The 24,855-nt window shown below is 34.7% G+C and overlaps 1 protein-coding gene across 2 annotated transcripts in view; it reads right to left on the bottom strand.

The window, feature by feature from the left end:
- Window positions 1-24,855, bottom strand: part of LOC121975030 — a 58,124-nt gene that overhangs the window by 18,975 nt on the left and 14,294 nt on the right. The window contains exons 2-6 of one of the 2 annotated variants that reach the window (XR_006110194.1): window positions 18,239-18,363; window positions 15,803-15,939; window positions 15,617-15,703; window positions 7,160-7,251; window positions 3,100-3,186 (exon numbers count right to left, since the gene is read on the bottom strand). Coding sequence is in view for 1 of the 2 variants with exons in the window: in XM_042526383.1 (XP_042382317.1) it covers window positions 3,100-3,186; window positions 7,160-7,251; window positions 18,239-18,363 (304 nt within the window). In the remaining variant the exon portion in view is untranslated. Of the gene's footprint in view, window positions 1-3,099; window positions 3,187-7,159; window positions 7,252-15,616; window positions 15,704-15,802; window positions 15,940-18,238; window positions 18,364-24,855 lie in introns of those variants that run through there. The other variant, XM_042526383.1, reaches the window with a different exon arrangement.

Here is a 24,855-nt window from a genome sequence, read left to right as displayed (position 1 = left end):
CAAAATGGCATTGCAGAACGAAAAAATAAATATTTACTTGAAGTAGCACGTGCAATGATGTTTTATATGAATGTTCCTAAGTATTTATGGGGTGAAGCAATTTTAACAGCCTCTTATTTGATAAATAGGATGTCTACTAAAGTGTTAGAGTACAAAACACCTCTTGATTGTCTTAAAAAAAATTTTCCTAAAATTAGATTATTTTTTGATTTGTCTGTCAAAATTTTTGGGTGTACTGTCTATGTTCATGTTCCATATCAATTTCGTTCAAAACTTGAACCACGTGCTATAAAATGTGTATTCTTGGGTTATTCGTCAAACAAAAAGGCGTATAAGTGTTTCGATTCTCAAACAAAAAAAAAATTTTGAGCATGGATGTGTCCTTTTTAGAAACAAAACCCTATGTTTCAAAAATTCTCTTCAGGAGACGATCTTGAAAATAATCATTTCCCAATATCATTTTTTTCTAAAAATTTCTATTCTAACCCACTTCCCAATATCATTTTTTTCGACAATCTTGAAAATAATCACCCACCTCTAGTGCCTAGTGTTGGAAACTCTCGATCAGGGGGAGAAATACTACAAACTGATCATCGTGATCTGAATTCTGAGCTTCAGGTTTATACTAGAAAAAGATTTCATCTGAGGAATATACACTCAAATGTCAAGCCTGCACAACACCCGTCTGAAAAACCGAGCTCTAGCTTCGAAATTTTAGGTAACCCTATCACAAGTCCAGCTTTGATTCCTCTTATTGTGTCTAATTCTTCACCTACTATTCCCAATCTTGATGTTCCTATAGCAATTAGAAAAGGTGTTCGAAATTGCACTAATCATCCTATTGCAAATTATCTTTCCTACCAAAGACTGTCAAAAAATCATAAAGCTTTCGCTTCTAGGATTTCACACTTGTTTGTTCGAAGGAATATACAAGAAGCGTCGGATGATCCGAGTTGGAATTTAGCAGTCATGGAAGAGATGAAAGCTTTAAGGAGAAGTGACACTTGGGAGATAGATGATCTACCCAAAGGCAAGAAACGAGTTGGGTGTAAATGGGTGTTTATAATAAAATGTAAAGCTGATGGAAGCATTGAAAGGTACAAGGCTAGACTGGTGGCTAAAGACTTCACTCAGACTTATGCGATTGACTATCAAGAGACCTTTGCTCCAGTTGCTAAGATAAACTCTATCAGAATTCTGTTATCTCTTGCAGCAAATTCAGATTGACCTCTACATCAACTTGACATTAAAAATGTATTTCTCAATGGTGATCTAGAAGAGGAGGTATTCATGAGTCTACCGCCAGGATTTGAGAAGGGACTTGGCAGTGAAAAAGTGTGTCAGGAGCCCTTAAGTATTTCCTCATAATGGAATTTGTAAGGTCCAAGGAAGGTATATTTGTTAATCAAAGAAAATATATTCTTGATCTCCTTAGAGAAATAGGTTTGCTGGGATGTAAAATGTTTGAGACTCCAATTGAGCCTAACTTGAAGTTACAAGCTGTTAGGGTTGAAGAAGTAAAGAACAAGGACCTTTATCAAAGACTCGTAGGAAAATTGATTTACTTGTCTTATACGTGGCCTGATATCGCTTTCGCAGTTAGCATGGTAAGTTAGTTCATGCACTCAACAAGAGCAGAACATTTCAAGGTCGGCTATAGGATATTGCGATATTTGAAATGAACTCCAGGAAGAACTTTATTATTCAAGAAACATGGACATCTTCAAGTTGAAGTCTACACAGATGCAGACTAGGCAGGGAGTGTTATGGATAGGAGATCAACAGCAGGCTACTGTTCCTTTGTTGGTGGGAACCTAGTTATGTGGCGAAGTAAAAAACAAAATGTGGTAGCCAGAAGTAGTGCTGAAGTAGAATTCAGAGTTGTTGCCCATGGAATCTGTGAGGTAATGTGGATCAAAAGAATTCTTGAGGAATTGAAGCTTTCTTTTCAACTCCTATAAAGGTTTATTGTGACAACAAAGCTGCTATTTCCATAGCTCATGATCCTGTTCTTCATGATCGCACAAAGCATATAGAGGTGGATAAATATTTCATCAAGGAGAAAATCAACACTGGAGTAATATGCATGACATATCTTCCAACAAATGAACAATTAGCTTATGTATTAACGAAGGGACTGCATAAGAAACAATTTGATAAGCTGACTAGCAAGGAAGATATCTACAAACCAGCTTGAGGGGGAGTGTTGGAAATCCTGTCATTATTAAAATCAAAGATATACAAATCAGGAAAAATAGGAAAGGATCATTTGTCAATTATTAGTTTGAATTAGCTTTAATTGGTTTCCTTGTTATTTAATTTCCTTTTCATTAGTTTCCTTTCTATTGTAAATTCTCTCTATAAACAAGAAAGTCGTGTACCTATTCTTTTGTATAAGAAATTATTTCTTCCTCATTTTCTAAGTCAAAATCAATTTCCAACTGTTCATATAATCAAACTTCTTTAAGGTGCATAAGCATGTACAACTTTTAATGTTGCACTTTATCAATACTATGGTTCTATCCCAAATCAATTCAAATAAAAATCATTATGCTTGGCATGTAAAGTCCATTAAACAAGAATGGTTTTGCTGTGGCAATGCTAAACAAACAATATATGACAAAAGAGATTATAGTTCTCTTTCCTTAAAAATCAATCTGTTCCAACTTATTACCATATACTAAGGTTAAAGATGAATAAGTAAATGGGTAAGAGAGAAAATGTTAGTGCGAAAGGAAAAAAAATGTGAGCGAAAAATAAGGGGAAAATATTAAAATTGAAAAAAAAAAAATCATGGAAAGCAATTAAAAAATCTTAATGACTTAACCAAACAAAAACTAGTTCAGGTTGGTTTTATGCTTGGTTCCCTTAATGTGGTATAAAATCAACCAAAGGTTCAAGAAAATTAGTTAGTATTGTTTCAAGCAGAAATGAGAATTGCAATACAAGAAACACATTTTTCGCTGGCAAATTTAACAAATTACAAGCTCTAGGATTTTTCAGGATATCAGGAAACTACAAATTCTGAATCACAGAAAAATTGTATCATTTTATTATTCATTAAAAGGACTATTTAGAAAAGTAAACCTATCAACATACCCAAGCACGAAATGGACCCATTTGCTCCATTAATGTTTCAGCACCAGGCTGGATCAACTCCCTTACTTTTATCCTTATATCATCAGTCTGAAAAGAGAATAAAGCTTATAATATTTTGTTCTGTGAATATGCACTTTAATAGAGAAACAAATAAAGTTAACATGAAGCTGAACAATGATTAATGCTACCAGAAATACTTTATGAAGTGTATATATAAATGTTGGGAAAACCAACAAAAATTCAAAAAATCAAAAGTTAGTGAATTGATTAAAAATCCTCAATGACAAGTTCAGTTAGCAAATTCAGCCAAACTACCAAAAATCCCATGATTAATATGCATAATTTCTCTCATTCTGAATTTAATGATTCATTACATGCTGCTGTTATACTTTGAGCATGCCAATTAGGTGAATCAGCATCGTAAACTTAACTGTGACATCACCCGTGGTTAACTAATTGAACTTGAGAACTAGTTAAATAATAATAAAACTTCGTCAAGTTATTGTGTTAGAAGATCTGTGGAAGAGGAATAAAAGGGCAAAAATAGAAACAACACCTCTCTTTTACAAAATTATTGAAGTGCTCATTTTTTTACAGATCATTAAAGGAGTGCTCTTCCTTTATTTTACAAACTTCATCAGTTGATGCTTTATGTCAACTTTGTCCTTCAAAGTCTTTTGCACCTTCATCTGACAAATTGGTCATTCAACAAGTTTGACACATGCACCTATACAAACTCATATAGTTTTTGGTCAACACTACTGCATAAATTGTAAATTTTTTAAAAATATATTTAATCTTACATGAATTATATTAAGATTAGTAAAAATAATAAATTTTTTATTTTTTATAACTTCAAAAAATTATAAAAATAGTCATGTTGGAGTTTTGGTGCAAACTTTACATGGACATTTTTTGTTAAAAATTTGAATGAATCCATTGAATTCCAACCATGCTCTTGAAATAACCAAATGACTTAGCAATAACAAAAAAAAATGTTATACAGAACTACCAGCTTTGATTATGTAACAGTTTTGGTCAAAACTGTTAGACATATAGTCAAAATTAAAGGACAGCTAGGTACACGAAACTCCCACCAATGCATGGTCCGGGGAAAGGTTGGACTATATTGGATATATTGTACGCATCCTTACTTGCATTGCAAGAGGTTGTTTTTGCAACTCAAACCTCTGACTTTTAGGTCACACCATAGCAACTTTACTATTGCGTCAAGGCTCCCCTTCAGATAGATAGTCAAAATTGCTATTTTTAAATCATTTGGACATTTTTAAAACATGGTTGAACTTCAATGGTTTTCTAAAGTAGATTGACCACGATTCAGAACTGTTGATTTAACAGTTCAAAAAATATCGACCCTTAACCTTAACCTTCACAATTCAAAGCACCAATTACGATTCAGTTCACATTTAACGACGATTCAAGATTATTATTTATATTTTATTTTTAAAAAAATATTTATAAATTTATAAATGTGGAAAAATTTTAAAAAAAAAACTTAAATTTATGTAAGTTGCCTATATATTCCCTTATAATATAAGGGAATTTAAGCCCACTAGTTCACTAATTCCTATAAAAACAAATTCTATGTTCGATGATAATTTTCATATATATAATTTTATTGTTGAATAAATTATATTCCTTGATAAAATCAACGAGTGTCATCTATTAAGCGAGTTAAATGAGATTAATAAATTCAACATTAAAAAATTCAAGGCAAATAGATTGAAAAATCAATTTCAATAAAAGGTGGATTAATCCGACATTAAAAAATTAAAAATAAATAGGTTAGTTTATATTAAATCACACCATTTAAATATTAAAATGTTATATTATTAAATGAGAGGTTCTCATTGAAAAAACCTAAACTTGTTAAAATATAAGATTTTTTTTGTTAAGATACTTATGAAACAGTTAAACCTATGATTAAGTTCAACATTCACTTTGAGAACAAACCTTTACCGACCCATCTAGAGATGGGCTGGTTACAGTTCAAACCCGATTACAATTTCAAGACAAGTCTATTCTATGCAAATCCAAATTTTCAATTTTCAGTAGAAAATTACCATGTAATAATTTTGGCCGAATTGTTACATGATCATGTTGTTGGGTCATTTTGAAAATCATGAATGTACTCCAATGACCTCTTATAATGCATCTATATATTTAAATTCAAAATTTAAGATCATGAATGTACTCCAATGACCTCTTATAATGCATCTATATATTTAAATTCAAAATTTAAGATCATGAATGTACTCCAATGACCTCTTATAATGCATCTATATATTTAAATTCAAAATTTAAGTTAAAATTGATCGTATTATAGTTTTAGACCATAACTTCTGCAAGGTTATTTTTAAGTTGTGTAATCACTTTGAAAGATTAATGCACTCCGATAGCCTTCTAAAGTGGGGATCTATACATTCAAATTAAAGTTTTATAAAAAGAAAAAAAAAAACATTGTCATGTAGCGATTTAAATCAAAACTACTATATGGATTAAAAATATGTATCAATTTTTGCCAAAACTGCTATATCCATTTTGAGTTATTTTAGCATTTTGAAAACATAAATGGATTCCAAAGATCTGGAAACAGCCTCTTGCAAAAAAGCAGGGTAAGGATGAGCACAATGGATCCTTCCCCGAGACCCCGTATGACAGGAGCTTCGTGCACCTGGCTGCCCTTTTTTTTTTAAATGGATTCCAAAGATCTTCTCAAGTGCATCTATATGTTCAGTTTCAAAATTTGAAAGAAAATGAACATATAGCTATTTATTTTTGAAAACTTATAAAACATTTTAGAACTTCCTATAAAAATTATATTTCTAATAAATTTAAATACTTTAATTTATAATTTATGTAACATTTTTAAAAAATATATATACTAGAATATATCACTTTGCTTTCAATTATTTTTTAATAAAATATATTTTCTTATTTTAATAAAATATAAATTATATAGTAATTTTGACCAAGTTTTCTTAGACGTAGATATAATACCTATTGGATGGTCAAGCTAATTTGTTTAGGCAGGCTTGCAAAATTGTAGTGAGTTTAGAAGGACAATAAAGTAAAACAACATGGGGCACCCTTTTTTGATGATAAATAAAAAAGGGATGATTATGTAAAAAAGAGGCATTATTTTGATTTTTACTTGAATAACAATTTTTCCTCTTATTGAAGTGAGATTCATTGCATCTTACTTGTATCAAGTACCCATAACAACTATATGTTCTATCAAGGGTCCAACTTTTAAAATCTGAATATTTCATGGCAAACTTCTTGGTGCCAATGAAATAAATAAATAAATAAATATGACCAAAAATCTAATTATAATTTATCCATTTGAAGATCTTTTTCTAGGAAACTAGAATAAAAGCTGTTCAGTTATGTTTTTCCTATTCATTATTTTTATCTATATGAAATGTTATTTCATCTACTTGAAGTTTCGTCATTCTCATTCTCTTATACTCTCTTTACCCTAGAGAATGGATAGGCCATGAGCTCGTGGCTAGTCCGCTGCAGCGAATTCACGGTTAAGCGACCGGGCAGCTGCAAGCTTGCCATAAGCTTGTTGGCTCACAGCAGACACCAAAGAGTTTTTCTTGGGAGGAAAGAATAGAAATTTTGCCCAATTTCAGGTGGAAGAAAAAATAATTAAAGTTGATCCATAGATGGATTTTGAATCCCTCTTTTCCCTAACTTTGCATCAACTAAATGGAGGAAAGTGTCTCAAGTCTCGTGTGATCCATGCTTTCCCTGACCCATCCAAGGTAAACAGGCCATTAGTCAAATCATAACCTCATACTATCTATCTTCCTCTGAAGAAAAACTACATATCAAAAATGTCAAGAAATCTAATGATTGACTATAATTTCTCACAAACAAGTAACAGATGATGAGAAATATAACATTCATCCCAAGTGTGATTGAAATAGCAATCGGCAAGCACATGTAATGGTTGTCTAGTAGAAATTACTTGAGCACTAATAAATATTTCAAAATGGATAGTTAACTAAAAATCTGTATGGCAACTTACAGTGTGCAACTCCAGCTTATAAGCTACATATACAAACAGGAATGTAGCACCACCAAATACTATAGATGTAGCAGCAGCAAATGCCTTCCCAACTATAAAAGTGCAAAATGATAAATATCAGATTTGTTACCTTGTGCTATAAGCAACAAATAAAAAACTAGTCCTTGATAGTCTTAATAGAAGCCACTAGTGTTCAAATCACAAATCCCTTTGGATAGTTAGTAGACAATGTAGCAAAAAACAAAAAATAAATCAAGTTTCAACATAAAACTAACAAGGATCTGAGGAAAACATAAAGTTTTCTACAACTCTAATGAAGATTTAAAAGAAAATTTAACATTCTGTGTTTCCTACAATCTAACAGCTACTACTTTTAAAGGAAAAAACTAAAAATATTGAACAAATTTTATCATGCGAACAATCAACAGTGATCTTAAAAACTCCATATTTGTAATTGAGACAATATACTTCTTCATGAGATAAAACTATCCTTCTACCAGTACCAACTAAGAATGAATCACATCCATTTTAAGTAATAAGCAAATGTTGTGCACTAGCTATCTTTCTCAGTGAGATTGTCATAGATGTGGTTAGCATAATTTTATGAGGCTTTACTATATAAAATTTAAAATAACCTCCATGAAGTGACAGTTGTTGACTTCCATTTCAAGCACCAAGATTGATATTGTATTGTATCATATTGTGAATTTTAAGATTGTGAATCATAAAATTAACATAAAATCATAAAATATGTTAAAAGATTATTCTGTTTTCTTAGAACAGTTTTGAGATCCTATAATATGTAAAATGATACAGTATGTTATACAATAACACAACATTATAGATAAAGCAAGTTGGCATTGACTTATAACAAAGGTATATAGGTTTATTTCTTACAGATTAGTTTTATTTGACTTCATTCTAAAATAAGCAATATAATTTTTAATCTCAACTGCTTTTGACATATAAAAACATTTTTCAATCCACCCTCTGTTACAATAATAATTTTTAGGGACAAATTGTAAATTTGTAAAACTAATAGACTAATTTGCAAAATGCCAAATAAAACCTAATCTCCTTCTCCCCTCTCCTTGCGCTTCTTATTTTAGTTTTTTCTTTCTTCGTTGCAAATGGCAAAAGACACTGCCTTGCCACAACTACCTACCATCACTAAGGGTGAGTAAAAGTCCGGTTAAACTGAACAAACCAACTGAACCGATCAAATTTTAAAATTGAGTTCGGTTTATTCAGAATTTTGATTTTTTAAAAAAATAGTTAATTTGGTTCGGAATTGATTTTAAAATTCCTTATTCGGTTAAACTGAATAGACTGGATAAACCGAATTTTTGGACCACATGAAATTTTTAGACCTAATTTTTAGACTGAAACCGAATTTTGTTAAACCAAACCAAATTTTTAGACCCTAATTATAAAAATTCAATTAATTCGGTTTTAAATTAACCGATATTTTATCAGATTTATTCAATTTTTATTAAAAAAATTTTGTTAGTTCGGTTCTATTTTAACCGAATACTCACCCCTAACCATCATCGCTCGGTCGTTGTCGCCCGAAGTTTAATGCGCCAAAGTCTCCATCTCCTCCCTCTTCATTTATTTTTCCCTCTCAATCTCTCCCTTGGCTAGCATACGATTTTCCAGACTTCAGGCAACAACACTCTACCCGTTCTTTTCTCAACCAACACTACACTGTTTTTTTTTTGGATAAGTAAAAATTATATATCAAAATGTACAAAATAAGGCTTTTGGGGTTAGTCATGTAAGTATCAGATTTGAGTAGACACCTAAAGACCTATATACTCTTGTATATCTACTCAACATCTAATTGTCTCTCACCAAAAAACCAAAACTGTTGTATCTTAATGTGGCAGCCTTTATTGTTGTTGTCACGACATGCCCACACCTCTCAAACTGTCGGCACCACAGTTGTAGCCCCCATCTTTGCTGCTTGTCGATGTAGGAATCCATGCCCCAATTGTTGAGGTTTGTCCAACAACTTTGCCACCACTTGATAAGGTTCTTCATTAGTTGGTGAATTAAGTTGATGGTTGCAGCGACTTTCTCCTCCTCTCCTCCAAAGGTGTCGACGAGGATTTGAAGATGGTTCCCGACTTAGACACCTTTTTGGGTGACAGTTGGCTTTGATTGGAGGTACTTTTGATAAATTTTGATTTTTTACATTAAGGCCTATTTTAGAGGAACTTTATGTCATCTTTCATTTTGGGCAACAACTATTATAACCTGTGTAACAACCCTCTTTAGGTCCATTACTCTTGTTGCTTTACAAATTTCTCTTGTATTACTTGTCCTGTGATATTATAGTTGTATATCTAGTTGGTTATTTCCTTTTGAGAAAATCATGATAAATTAAATTATAAAAACTACTAAAGTAATTGATAAATTATACTATAGAGCTTCAACTCCGCAATCTAAAGAAGTTGTGTTATCATTTATACTAATTAATAAGATAATGGTTGCAACATTTATACTTAGAGAAAACAAAGAACAATTTTGACATGATATAACTTCTAAGCCACCATTAGCTTCACCATTGTAGTTGTTTGTGTATCCATGTGACTTATTTTTTTGCATTATAAGGTGTCAGTCAATATTAGTTATCATCAACTTTGTCTCCATGTTTCAAGATTTTCTTTTTTTATGCCATAGATGCGTGTGTTTGTTACGTGATTTTAATATTGTTTAGCATGAATTTTGCGGTACTTCATGAACATATTTTGCATTCTTGCATCTTCATTGTATTTATTTTACTGTTACTCTTTTGGTTCGGAAAACTCCTCTGTCCTTGTTTTTATTGATATAATGAATTTTCGGGGAAAAAAACAAAGTCATTTAAGCCTTAGAACGAGAAGCTAATAAGAAACATGACACGGGCGTGTTCCTTCAAACAAAGTTAAACAAAGAACAAAGCGGAGATGGAGTTTTCAGCATTTGACACACCCTGGGGTCGTGCCCCTGGCACAACCATGCCTCATCCAGAGCTCTGAGGCACGGTCATATTTCCCTCCACTGAACTCAACACAGCCCGGTCGTACCACATCCGCCAGCATAACACACTATGTCTGACTAGATTCATCACCGAGCCAGACGTGCCTCGGTCGTGCCTCCCAAGCACGACCGAGCTACCAATACCAGGCCAAACACGCTTAGGATGTGCCTCCTAGGCACGGCCATATCTAGCCCCGATTCAGCAACCAAACCGGGCACGCCCCGATCGTGTCCGACCCCTGCTCCAGCGCCCAAGCACAACATGCACCGACCGTGCCTCGGAGGCACCACCGTGTCACATGGATATCTCTTTGACAGTTTTGAGTTCCGTAAACGTTAAAAAGGTTGGAGGGCTATTAAAGGCCCAAAAAGCCTCTTAACTCGAGGACGAGGGTTTTCCTTGTTCTAGGGAACCTAGAGCAACCATTCCAAGAGCCGCCACAACGATCAATCCACTGATTGGAGCTTGGAATTCCTTTCAAAGACCGGCAACCATACCGCTAAACTTTCTTCTCTCTCCACCTTTTTTGAGTTGTATTATCTTAGATTCAATGTCTCTTAGTTGTAACTCCATATCCATGAAGTAGTTTTCCAGATTTTAGGATAGGAAGAAACCCGATGTAATCGGTAACGATCAATTCAAGTATTTATTTAATTTTCTTTATTGCATGACTTGTTTATTGCATGATATGTTTATTCCATAATCCAACTTTATTGTGCGTATCTCATGAGACGCGGGGAAGGACCGAAAGGTGAACCCAACTCTCTGACCCATAAATGTCCGAACTGTCGTCGTTTGCTGGACGCCGGCCTGCCTCCCTCCTCTGGCAAACCTGCTGTTTGCTGGTGCTGTTTACGCCGCCGGACCTACTGCTTGTTGTTGCTTCCCTTTGTGCCACCGAACTTGCTGCTTCCCTTTCCCACCGCTGCCCTCCACTCTCCAGTTTCTAGCAAGTTTACTGTTTTTTTTTTCTTTTGATATCATTGCTCAGAATTTCTGAAATCGCTGCCTTCCAAAATCTATTTTTTCTTCTTAAATGTTGTTTTTAGCAGAAAAATTAAAAATGTTCAGCTTATTTTGCAATGGACTAACTTCTTTAATTTGTTACGCCAAAAACAAATATTGTATAATAGGATGTTGGGAAAGTCTATTGATCGATATGTTTATGTTATTTTTAGCCTATTTGTCATGGAAAGTTTTCAAAATGAGAATAGGTAGGAGGATGTTGATGATTATTCACCTTTGTGAAAATTTATAACCAAGGTAGAAAAGGCAGTTGGAGGAGGAAATGTCACTTGGTCATGCAATATATGTAGTAAAGTGTGCAAAGGATCATATTCGAGGGTGAAAGGACACCTGTTAAAACAAAAAGGTTCTGATATTGCTGGTTGTACGATTGTTACAATGGATCAAATGAAGCGTATGCAACAGCTTGTGGATGATGCGAAATTGAGAAAGAAGAATCCTAAACCAAAAGAAGTTTCATTGCCTTCGTCATCTGTATCATCAAACATGGCTTCAAAATCCTCATTTAGCGCTCCTTTGCAAAATGATGATCCAACTCTAACAAAGAAGAGGAAAGTACCATTAAATGCTAGAGATGAGCTCCACTCCGAAATTACGAGGTTGTTTTATATCAAGGAATTATCTTTCAATATTGCTAGGAATCCTCATTATGTTTGTGCTTTCAGTTTGGTTACTCAACGAACGATTCCAGGTTATCTTCCACTTGGATACAATTTATTGAGAACTTCACTTCTTTAAAAAGAAAAAGCTCATATTGAAAAGCTGTTGGAGCCAACAAAAGCTGCTTGGAAACAAAAGGGGGTTAGTATTTGTAGTGATGGGTGGTCAAATGTGCAAAGAAGACCGCTAATTAATATCATGGTCGTATGTGAAAGCGATCCTATGTTTTTGAAGGCTATAAATTGTGAAGGTGAGTACAATGATAAAACTTTCATCTCCAAGTTACTCATTAATGCCATAAATGAAGTGAGACATCAGAATGTTGTCCAAGTGGTCACCGATAATGCTCTTGTTTGCAAAATTGGTTACTCGTTGAGGCAAAGTACCCACACATATTTTGGACTCCTTGTGTTGTGCACACATTGAATCTTGCTTTAAAGAATATTTGTGCACCGACCGACTCTCTACAAAACAAAGAAGCCTTTGATGAGTGCAAGTGGATAGCAGAAGTAGCAAATGATGCTTCAATGATCAAGAATTTTATCATGAATCACAATATGAGATTATCGATGTTCAACAATAACTCAAACTTGAAGATGGTATCACTTGCGGATACTCGATTTGCTTCCACGATCATTATGCTTAAAAGGTTCAAACAAATCAAGAAATGTCTTGAAAACATGGTGATTAGTGAAAGATGGGATCTGTACAAGGAGGAGGATGTAGTGAAGGCCAGAGTAGTGAAGTACAAAATATTGGATGATCAATTTTGGGAAAAGATTAATTATATACTTGCTTTCACAAGTCCGATTTATGAGATATTAAGGAAAGCAGACAGTGATCAACCTTGTCTTCATTTAATCTATGAGTGGTGGGATGAAATGATAAAGAAAATGAAAGTTGCTATCTCAAAGAGGCCTTATAGTGGAGATTCAAAGTTTTATGAGATTGTTCATAATATTCTGGTGGAGCGATGGAATAAAAGCAATACATCTCTACATTGTTTGGCGCATTCTTTGAATCCAAGGTAAAGCTCTAAAATGTTTAACTTTCTAAGTTTTAGCAAACTAGAAATATTAGTTCATGAATGATGTTAAACTATCAATCTTTTTATATAAGTATTATAGCCATGAGTGGCTACAAGAATCTCCCAATCGTCTTCCTCCTCATAGGGACATCGAAGTTTCAAGGGAAAGGAAAAAGTGCATTGAAAGATATTACTGCAATTCATCCAAACGAAAAAGTGTCAATGAGAAGTTTATCTCTTTTTCAGCTGTCATTGATGATTTTTCTGATAATGATGCAATGCGTGATCGAGGTTTGATGTCTCCAACTAAGTGGTGGGTTATCCATGGTGCTTCTGCACCAACTCTTCAAAGTTTAGCATTAAAGCTACTTGGACAACCATCTTCTTCTTCTTCTTGTGAGAGAAATTAGAGCACGTATAGTTTCATACATTCATTGAAGAGGAACAAGATAACACCCAAAGAGCGGAAGATTTGGTGTATGTTGACTATAATCTTCGTTTTTTATCTAGAAGCCCACATTATAGTGAAGGAGAAAGTAAGATGTAGGATGTTGGAGCAGATGGATTTGATTCATGGACATGGAGGGTGCTACTATCCTTGAAATTGCCAATTTGTCTCTTGATGAATCTAAATTGGAATCAGTCTTATTTACTGACGAAGACGGTATTGGTGCTGAGACCGACATGGATGTTTGATTTTTTTACTTATTCAAGATGGATTTGGTATTTTATGTTTTGATATGTTAATGGATATTATGATTGATGTAATATGATTTTCTATTCTAGAATTTTAAATTTTTAATACTATATATATATATATATATAGTATTTTTATATTTTTTTAATAATCATCGTATCCTAGCCGTATCATGTTTTATATTTTTTAAATTTTCCGTATCACCATATCCGTGTCGTGTCTAATACGATACTCGTACGCGTATCCATACAACATAATTTGCATTGTTGGACTTTTAGGAAGAATTAACATTATTATTTACTAAAATAATGTACGGTGCAACAGTACTTGCAAGTTATATAAATAAAAATCGAAACAACATTTTAAATTGTAAAAAAGAAAGAGACCATATATTCCTACACCCAATAATCCGCTTATATATATATATATATATATATATATATAAGGAAGGAAAGAGGATCCTAGAATTATGGTATGTCTATCAATCATTAATTACAATCAATCACAATCCCTATAATCAAGCTAATTTAAATCAATCATAATCCCTACACTTAAAGGAATCTTATTCAACACTTTCCCTCAACCTAGAGCATATATGTCAATCATATTCAGCTTGTCACTAAATTCCAAGAATCATTTTCCTCCTAATGCTTTAGTGAAGACAGCGGCAATTTGGTTGAATGATGATGTGAATGGAATGACAATTTTTTGACTCATTACATACTTGCTAAAAAAGTAACAGTTAACCTCAATATACTTAGTCCTCTCCTGAAAAACTGGGTTACTTGCAATATGAATAACTGTTTGGTTATCACAGTACATTGGCAGTGGACCCTAATTCTTTAAGCAGATTCTTCAGCCATAACATCTCAATTACACTGTGAGCCATGGCTCTATACTCAGCTTCGGTGATCGACCTAGCAACAACAATTTGTTTCTTACTTCGCCATGTTACTAGATTTCCCCTACATAAGTGCAATATCCAGAAGTGAACCGTCTGTCGGTCTTAGATCCAGCATAGTCGACATAAGAATAAGCTTCAATCTTTAGGTGTCCATTTTCTTAAATGACAACTTTTTTCCTAGAGATTTCTTAATGTACTTAAGAATCCTGATAGCGGCATCCCAGCGAACTTGCTTCGGCTTATCCATAAAACGGCTGACTATTCCAACTGCAAAAGAGATGTCAGGTTTCATTACTGTTAAGTAGATGGGTTTGTCAACAATCCATCTATATTTTGCCTTTATCCTCAAAGAACTCTCCAGTATCATCCCAAACAATTGAATTGATAATTCATAGGCGTATCAACCGGCTTCGTTCCAAGCAATCAAGTTTCTTTGAATAAATTTATAGCATACTTCCATTGGCATAATGAAACTCTAGATTTGTTGTGGGCAATTTCAATTCCCAAGAAATACTTAGGATGTCCCATATCCCTAGTCACAAAGTGTTGCTACAAATACTTCGTAGTTTCGTCTATCCCACATATATCACTACCGGATATTAGGATATCATCAACATAAGTAATAAGAATGATAATCTCATTCATGCTATGTCGGGCAAACACAGAATGATCCGATTTGCACTGTTTGAAGCCAACAAAACTGATTATATTACTGAATTTATCAAATCAGGCTCAAGGGCTTTATTTAAGATCATAAATAGCCTTTTTAAGTCTGCAAACCATAGTAGCATTCTCCCCCTGAGCAACATATCTTGGAGGCTGCTCCATAAACACGATCTCGTGGAAATCGCCATAAAGAAAGGCATTCTTCACATCTATATGCTACATTGGCCAAAATTGATTGACAGCCAAGGAGAACAAAACTCTAATAGAATTCAAGTGAGAAGTAGGAGAGAACGTCTCAAAGTAATCAACACCATAAAACTGTGTAAATCCTTTAGCCACCAAACGAGCTTTATATTGATCAATAGTAAAGTCGGCTTTAAATTTTAAAGTAAATACCCAACGACAAGCAACAATATCAACAAAAGATGGTGCAGCCAACAGCTCCCAAGTACCACGAGAGATAAGGGCAGACATTTCCTCATCCATTGTAATTCACCAAGCCGAGTGTTGATAAGCCTCAGAGTAGGAAGTTGGAACTTCTGTAAATGATAGAAAAATAGCAAAATAGCGGAATGCATGACTAAGGTAATCAAACGAAATATGATTAGACAAAGGATGAGTAATGCAAGACCGAATACCTTTACGAAGAGTAATAAGCAAATCAATATTGAGGGGCGAGCATCAGGATCTGCAGGAAGAGGCGGTGAGGGACATGAATCTAGTTCTGGCTGAGCACGCCTCATGTACACCCGCAATGGTTTAAGAAACAGAGCATCTGTAATGGGAGACATGGATGGTAAGATAGGTAATGGAGGAGATGCTAATGTATCATGTGACTGAGGTACACGAGGAAAAAGTAAGGTCGGGACTAAAAATGTAACATCAGCACAGGTGTTACGTTTGTGTGCAACTGCATTTTGTGAGTGGGTAAAGACAACGATATCCTTTTTATGTTAAAGAATATCCAAACAAGATGAATTTAATCGAGTGAGGAGACAATTTATCCAAGCCAGAAGTAAAATTATGAACAAAACAAATACAACCAAATATACGAGGAGGCACAAAGGAGATTTGTCATGATGAAGAGAAGAGAAGGGGATATCCCCATGTAACACAATAGAAGACATCCTATTTATGAGAAAGCAAGTTGTGAGTATAGCATCACCCTACAAAAACTTAGGAACATGCATGTGACAAAGAAGAGTATGAGCTACATCTAAAATATGACAATGTTTGCATTCAGCAACTCTATTTTGTTAGGAAGTGTATGAACAAGAGGTTTAATGAATTATGTTATGCCATAAGAATTGCATAATATAGACATTGTGTTTTGAGTAAACTCAAGTGCATTATCGGTAAGAAGAACGAGCAAGGCAACAAAATATTGAATTTTTATTTCGTTATAAAATGATATTAACACCTCAAGAACCTCACTCATATTTTTGAGTAAATATAACCAAGTCATGCAAGAATAATCATTAACAAAAAATATAAAATACTGAAAACCTCCTCTCGACTCAACTCTACTAGGTCCTCAAACATCACAATAAATAAGTTTAAAAGCAAAAGAACTACGTTTATCAACTCTAGAAGGAAAAGAAGTACGTGTTTGCCAAACTCACAGGTAGATGAAACGGGAACCAAACTTTTGAAAGTGGAAGAAGATGGGTGACCTAGATGACAATATCACTGATAAGGAGACAGTTGCTGAGAGTGCCCGGGAACTTACAAGTGTAACCAAATTCAAATAATATAGGCTATTACTCTTATATCCTCCACCAATTATCCTCTTCGTTTGTAGGTCCTGAATAATATAATAGGATGGATAAAGAGATACAGAACAGTTGTGAGCTTTTGTTAGCTAGCTTATGGAGTAAACTAATCAGAAATTTAGGTGCAATGAGAACAACATCAAGAGTGGTATTTGCAATGAACCTGACAACACTTCTTCCCGTAATCGGAGAATAGGTACCATTGGTTAGACGGACAGGGGATATAGATGAGGAAACAAAAGAGAAAGAGAAAACAGACTTGTTACGTACCGGAATCCAACATTCAAGACTTATCACGAGACACAACAAACGCACCTAGAGAGGATGAGGCAACAGTGGCAGAGGGAATGCTAGTAGAAGAGTGAAGCAATATCTCATAATCAGTACGAGAAACAGAGACCATATCATCATGACCACCAGTGTCTAGTGATGAAGTCAATAGTTCAGAAGATGCATTATTACCTCAGTCGAGCTTATCAAACTTCGTCCAACACTTCTCAGAGGCATGGTTGGAACGGTCACAGTGAACACACGAATGGCTACTCCCAGTGGTATCAGTTCCACGACCACGACCTGACTATGGTTACAATGCCGAAAGAACCCACAACCACAAGCAACCATAGCCGAAGTGTCGGAAGATGAGAAAAAACTAATGTCATGACGACCACACACGAAGAACCCGAGGCAGAAAAGGACGTTGGTGCTAAAATCGACAACACAGGTGTTGGCACCGAATCAGCAGAAAAGGACGTTTGCGTCGAAATCAGCAGAAAAGGACATCAACGCTGAAATCGATAGTAGTAATAGGAGACGACAGTAGTAGCTACAGGAAGGAGCAACAAGGGGCGGCAGAAAAATTAGGTCAGAGAAGGAGAACCCTGCTCTGATACCATATAAAAGAGAAAGAGACCATATATTTCTACATTTAATACTCCGCTTACATGTAGGTATTTATATATATAAAGAGGAAAAGAAGATCCTATAATTATGGTATGTATATCAATCATTAATTGTCAATCAATCACAATCCCTATAATCAAGTTAATCTAAATTAATCATAATCTCTATAATTATGGAAATCTTCAAAAGTATTCAACATAAATGTTTCAATGCAGTTTATATTTTGCATTCTAAATAGGTTTTAGTCACAAAGCAAGAAAAATTTAAAGGTATCCAGATGATTTTTAAGATGTAGAATTATCCATAAAATTGTGAACTACAATCAGCTACACAAACCAAAACAGATTATGAACGAAATTAATTAGAAACCTTGAATGCAATATTATAAAGTGAGGAAATTACTTTGGGCGTATGCTGCTAATGCAGCCTTTATCTTCTCAGGATCAGCAGGACGGGGAAATCTATCACGTCTCAAGTCATTTGCTGTGGATGCTGAAATGTTTGGATGTTCATTAGACAGTTGCCATCTGCACTAAATAATAAACGCAATAACTATCTCCTGATGACAGAACCATCACAACTCAGAAAGTCGATAAAAATTAAAATTAGAAAAGATGTTTTGATGTAAATAAGGAATTGATTTGAAATTCAAATAGATTCCTTAACTGCATCATTTTATCTGTTATCATCTCATGGGGAAAAACTGAGGCAAATTTTGCAACCAAGCACCAAATTGAAAAACTCAAGGTGCAAAACCAAATATAAACATCGGGTGACAATTCATCAATTAATAGAACTATCCAAGAAAACCTTCACAAATTCCAATGAAATTTGAATCTGATGGGGGTCTAGATGCATTAAGTTTGTCCTGATGGGGGTCTAGCCCAACTGTCTGTTCTGATCACATGGGCCAAGTTCAACCCAGGGTTAAATGGCGAACGACTAAGAATTTTGCTTCAAAGATTTCACATCCAATGTTTCTCCATGGGCTAGACAATAGGTTAGTTACTCCTCACAAGGCAGTATTTCTACGACGTAACCAGGTGGGTGGTAGATGCATTGATTGACTTCTCCATGCTTCTCATCTTCTTCAAGCTCTAATGTGAAATCTTGATTATTTAATTGTTGCATAACTTCAATCACTAATTTGACTTTTAGCTCGACATTCTCCCTGCCCTTTGTTGGGAATGGGCTCTCTCCATCATAGCTAGGTCATGATAACCAGAAGAAACAAGGGACCATGATTTAGTTGATGATTTTGGTCGGGGAAGAAATGTTAGGACCTCACAGTTGACTTATCATGCACATAGTGGTGTTCAAGTAGTGCTGTCTGGCAAATGCCTGCATAAGTTTACTAAGCAATCAAGTAGAGCAGAACACCATTGAGCAGGTGAAGTTCACTATTTCCACATCACAAGTCCCACTAAAATCAATGTTGATTTTCTGAATCTAACGTTAGTTTTGGCTTGTTGATTTCATGGTTTAACAGAGTTTTCTATGCAAGGGAATATCAATAGACAGTTTTGATCCTCAATTTCTTAAATGTTTTGTATATGCTATACTTCTATTTTTCTTTCAATATGGTAGAGAAAATAGGCATAAACTACTTGATCTTACACTCACCTAGTTTAATTCCCTAGGTAGGTAGGTAGGTATCTTGAAGTCCTTGAATACGTGATTTACATTCCTTCTTTATTAGTGAATAAGATATCAAATTGACACTTGATACCAGAACCTCCCATATTCTCCCAGCATCTGTCTCACCGGGCCACTCATCTAGTGAGGCTCCCCCTTCCGATTCATTTGAAAGCCTTGTCGAACTTATCTCTACCTTGTCCCAAGAATCTCTCTTCCTCTTCAACGAAGCACCACCTCTTCTCCAACTTCACTTTAAAGCTTCCCTTTGTCTCCCTCTCCCAACAACATCCTTCCTATGTCAAGAGCCTCCACCCACCTCTCTCACCCGATAGCTCAATTCTCCTAAATCTCTTCACCCAAGATTAATTCTCCGGAAACCAAGTCTAGAGTTGTATTGTGGACTCTTTGCCACCTTCCCAGCCCTTGCAATTCCATTATCTCCATGATCACTTTACCATCTTTACCACCAACAAATATAACGCCATCTTTACCACCAACAAATATAACACCATCTTGACCACCGATGGCTTGTAGACGGTTTCAAAGAGCAGCATGGCTCAGATATATTGCAAGTTGATCTCACTTACAAAGTGATATCAGGGTCTACTTAGATCTTATCACGGTTCGGAACCGCTGGTTTAACGATTCCTAGCAAGTCGACCCTTAATCTTAACGGCCCAAGATAGTTATGGTTCACGGTTCGGAACCGCTGATTCACGCCACATATCAAGATTATTATATTAAAAAAATTAAAATTTTAAATTTATTTAAAAAAAGACTTGCACTCATTTAAGTTGGCTACGTATCCCCTTAGGGTATAGGGAAATCAAAACTCACGTAGTTTTTTCATATTTTTACCCTTTTACATTTAAAAGTGGTGTTGTCACTCACTTCCATTTCCTGTTCGTATTCATTCCTTCAGTATCAAAATCTTCAACTTCGTCAAAGTTGCAATCCTTGAATTCTTTTCTCGGCTCTAATCCAATCATCGAGTAATGCTTGAGTTTCCAATGAGTCGGGAGACAAAGTTGATCGTTGTTCATCTAATATGTTGTCACCGGCACTGAACGTCTGCTCCACAGCAACAATTGACACAGAACAAGTTAAAATTTCTTTGGCAATCACGAAACGGACGGGAAAGCTTTGAGCCTTTGTGACCTTCACTTTAAGATATCGAAATTTTCGCTACCTGCTTCATTAAAATTAAAAAAAGTCAAATATATTCTGAAGTTCCTGTGTAGAACTTGAGGATCCTCGTGGATGTTTCGTCCATTCTTTTAATAAAAGTTGTGCTTTTATAAATTTTAAATTACTACTAGTAGTTTGTTGTATTTTAGAAATAAAATGTCACAAATGTCATAATATAAAGTTAACATAGCAAATGTAATTAAATAAATTTTAAGAATAAAATAAAAATATTTTTTCTATTTAATTTTCATAGCTAATATGCAAGAAGATAAAAATTCATTATTAATATATTCATTTAAAACTAATACTATATTAAAAAAATTCTAAAACTAATTGAGCAGTGAAATAATAAACATCGGAAAGTTGTTCGGTTGCATCATTAAATATTTTTAAAATTTTACAAATATTACTACAAATATAACATTATTGTGAAAATATATATAAAATAAACATAATAATTCTTTATATTGAAATGAATCTTGTAATAATTAGTATGTTGAATTCCAACGTGTTGGTACATTACGTAAAAATTTTTTAGGTCTCATTCCATTAGTTTTATAAAACATACCCCATTATTTTATTATAAATGGATGTGGTCATAAACATAGTTGTCAATAGCCCCAATAGCCCTCGCTATAGCGAATAGCGAGGCGAGGCGACGGTCTGGGGCGATGAGGGGCTACGCGCAACGATCTTGACGATAGCGATCGCTATTGGCACTATCCTCGCTATAGCAAGGATGGCAATAGCACCCGTAGCAGGGCTATTGCAAAATATAGCACAGATTTGTTTTTTTAGCCCATTTGCCTAATTTTTTAGGCTTATTTTTTAAAGGCCCATTACATAATTTTTTTAGGCCCATTTTTTAAAAAAATTGAATCGCTGCTCTCAAACCCTCCTAAGAAACCCTGCCGATTCTTATATTACAAGGTAATAAACACACCCAATTCCTCTCTATCTGCACCTGTTTGATGAATGAGTGTGCACATCTTGAAATAAATGTTTCTGGATTCTAGAACATTTAATCTTACAAAGAAGATATAAAAAAAAGGAAAAGTTATGAGCAAAGAAGATATCTTGTTCAAAATAGACACCTTGTTAATAACAAAGAAATATAAATGTTTCTGGATTGTGAAACATTTAATCCAGAAATATATTACCTTGTTTTTATATCTTCTTTTTAATCTATCCAGAAATATATTACAAGAATCCAGAAATATATTACCTTGGTGATAAACACACCCCATTCCACATTGATTGAAGTTTGTTTTTTCTTTATTTTTCAGTGTTTAAAAGATGGAAAACTTACAAGAAGATATTAAAAAAAAGATATTGGATGGAATTATGGGAGGATGGTCAACCCAGACAAGAATGTTGATGGAATAATATGCAACTTTTGCCAAAAAGTTACAAAGGGTGGGATAACAAGGCTCAAACAACATCTTGTTGGAGGATTTAAAAATACAAAACTTTTTCCAAAAGTCCCGGCATTGGTTAAGCAAGAAATGAAAGATCACTTTGAAGAAAAGTTAGCCCAAAAAACTGTCATGGATTCCATACCTCACTTTGATGATGTTTTTGACATACAAGAAGAGCAAGGAGATGATATTGACTCACACAAGGATCCCTCTAGTAGAAAGAGGTCGACATCTATGTCTTCCTCGGCCAACTCGTCGATATTATAGCCCAAAAAACCTTGGCAGTTGAGACCTATAAATGCTTTCTTTAAGCTGGAAGCCAAGAATCAAGGTGGCAAAGGACCCCAATTTAATGAAGTTAAAAAAAAACTCAGGTCTGATGCAGCTCAAAAATTTGCAAGGTGGATGTATGATGCTGGAATCGCATTCAATGCAGTCAAATATGATAGTTTCAAGCCAATGATCGAAGCAATTGGACAATATGGTCCGGGGATGAAACCACCTAGTTATCATGAGGTGAGAGAACCTCTTTTGAAAGAAGAGATCAACCATACAATGCTGATTTTGAAACAGAATGAAGAAGAGATGGCGAAGAATGGTTGTACTTTAATGGCTGATGGGTGGAGAGATAGAAAGGGGAGATCACTTATCAATTTCTTAGTGAATACCCCAAAAGGCAGCATGTTTATTGAATCAGTTGATGCATCTAGCTACTCTCATACTGGTGAGAAGATGTTTGAGTTGCTTGACAACTTTGTGCAAAAAGTTGGGGTGCATAATATTGTTCAAGTGGTCACCGATAGTGCATCAAATAATGTTTTTGCAAGTGAGAAAATCTAATATACTAACTTACATCATCTTTTCAATTTCATAAATTAGTTTGATTAACTAATCTATTATGCTCTTGTTCTTTACAGGAAAGAAGTTGATGGATAAATATCCAAACTTGTATTGGACCCCGTGTGCGGCACATTTTTTGGATTTGATGTTTGAGGACATATTCAAAATGCCGGATTTGAAGAGGGCGCTTGAGCGGGCAATCATTGTTAATGGATATATTTACAACCGAACTATGTTGTTGAACATGATAAGAGAGTTCACCGGCCAAAGAGACCTTATAAGGCCAGCTAAAACTCGTTTTGCCTCTGCTTTCTTGACTATGAGAAGCTTTCAGCAGCATAAGCAAAATTTGAGAAAGATGTTTACTTCATAAAATTGGAGTAAAAGCAAATTCGCGAAGGAACAGACTGGTAAGCAAGCACAGAAAATTATATTGATGCCTTCATTTTGGAATTCCATCATTTATGCTATGAAAGTTAGTGGCCCATTATTGGAGGTACTTCGGTTGGTGGATGGGGAGAAGAAGTCTGCCATGGGTTATATAAATGAGGTAATGGATAGGGCTAAGGAGAAAATAACAAAAGCCTTTGGTAATAATGAGGATAGGTACAAAGATGTTTTTGAGATAATTGATCAGAGGTGGCAGTTGCAGCTCCATCAGGACTTGCATGCAGCGGGTTATTTCTTGAACCCCGAGTTCTTTTACTCAAATTCTGAGATAGAACAAGATGAAGAAGTAGTTATGGGGTTGTACAATTCAATCAGTAGGTTGACTGATGATCCTGAGTCAGAGGGAACAATACATACAGAGTTGTTAAAATACAAACAAGCCGAAGGTCTTTTTGGGAAGCAAATTGCAATCCAAATGAGAAAGGTTGTATCACCAAGTATGAAAATATGTTTACTCCTTTTTTTTTGAAATACATTCAATGAGAAATGCTAATATAAGTATATAACTATTGTTATTAACTAGCTGTATGGTGGAACTCCTATAGAGCTTCGACACCAAAGTTGCAAAGACTTGCCCAGAAGATACTCAGTCTCACTTGTAGCTCTTCTGGTTGTGAGCGCAATTGGAGTGTGTTTGAACATGTAAGCCTTTTTAATATTACACTTTTTATTTTTTATTACTATGAAATTTTAAGAATTCGTTCTCATGTCTCGTGTGCAGCTTCATTCCAAGAAAAGGAATAGATTGGAGCATAAACGCCTGAATGATTTGGTGTTCATTAAATACAACAGAGCTCTAAGGCGTAGATACGATAGTCGTGATACCATCGATCCTATCATATTAAGTGAAGCAGATGATGGAAATGAATGGTTGGTAGGGAGACTGGAGGATGAAGAGCTTGACTTTGTTCATGATGGTGATGATTTGACTTGGCTAGATGTTGCAGATGCTGTTGGAGTAAATGAAGCTCCTTATACCTTGAGAAAATCCAAAGGGGCCTCGAAAGTGACCCCTACATCTACGTGAGCCTCAAAGATGAAACATCTACACCTAGAGGAAGTTCGAAGGCGTCCACATCTAAGTCTAGAGGGAAAAGGCCAATAGGAACATCTACTACACTTGATCTTGTAGATGAAGAGGATGAATTCGATTTTGATGAAGAAAGTGAAGAGGAGAATGATGCCGAGCGTTATGCAATTCCAAATGAAGAAGATGATCTCGATCTTGATGAAGAAGATGAATTTTAGATTATGTTTTTTTATTTTTAGAATTGAGGTTTTATATGCCTTGAACCTATATATTTGTTATTCAAGTATGAACTATTGAATTGATGTTATGGTCAATTGATAGGTACATTATGACTATATATATATATATATATATATACACTTGTGGCGCTATACTTTCAAATAACCCTCACTGCGCTATTCGCTATGCGCTATAGCCACAGGCGCCCTTTGCACTACAAGGTGCTATGCGCGATT

This window comes from Zingiber officinale, chromosome 4B (genome assembly GCF_018446385.1).
Source record: "Zingiber officinale cultivar Zhangliang chromosome 4B, Zo_v1.1, whole genome shotgun sequence".
Lineage (NCBI taxonomy): Eukaryota > Viridiplantae > Streptophyta > Magnoliopsida > Zingiberales > Zingiberaceae > Zingiber > Zingiber officinale.
This window is presented reverse-complemented; position numbering and strand designations above follow the sequence as displayed.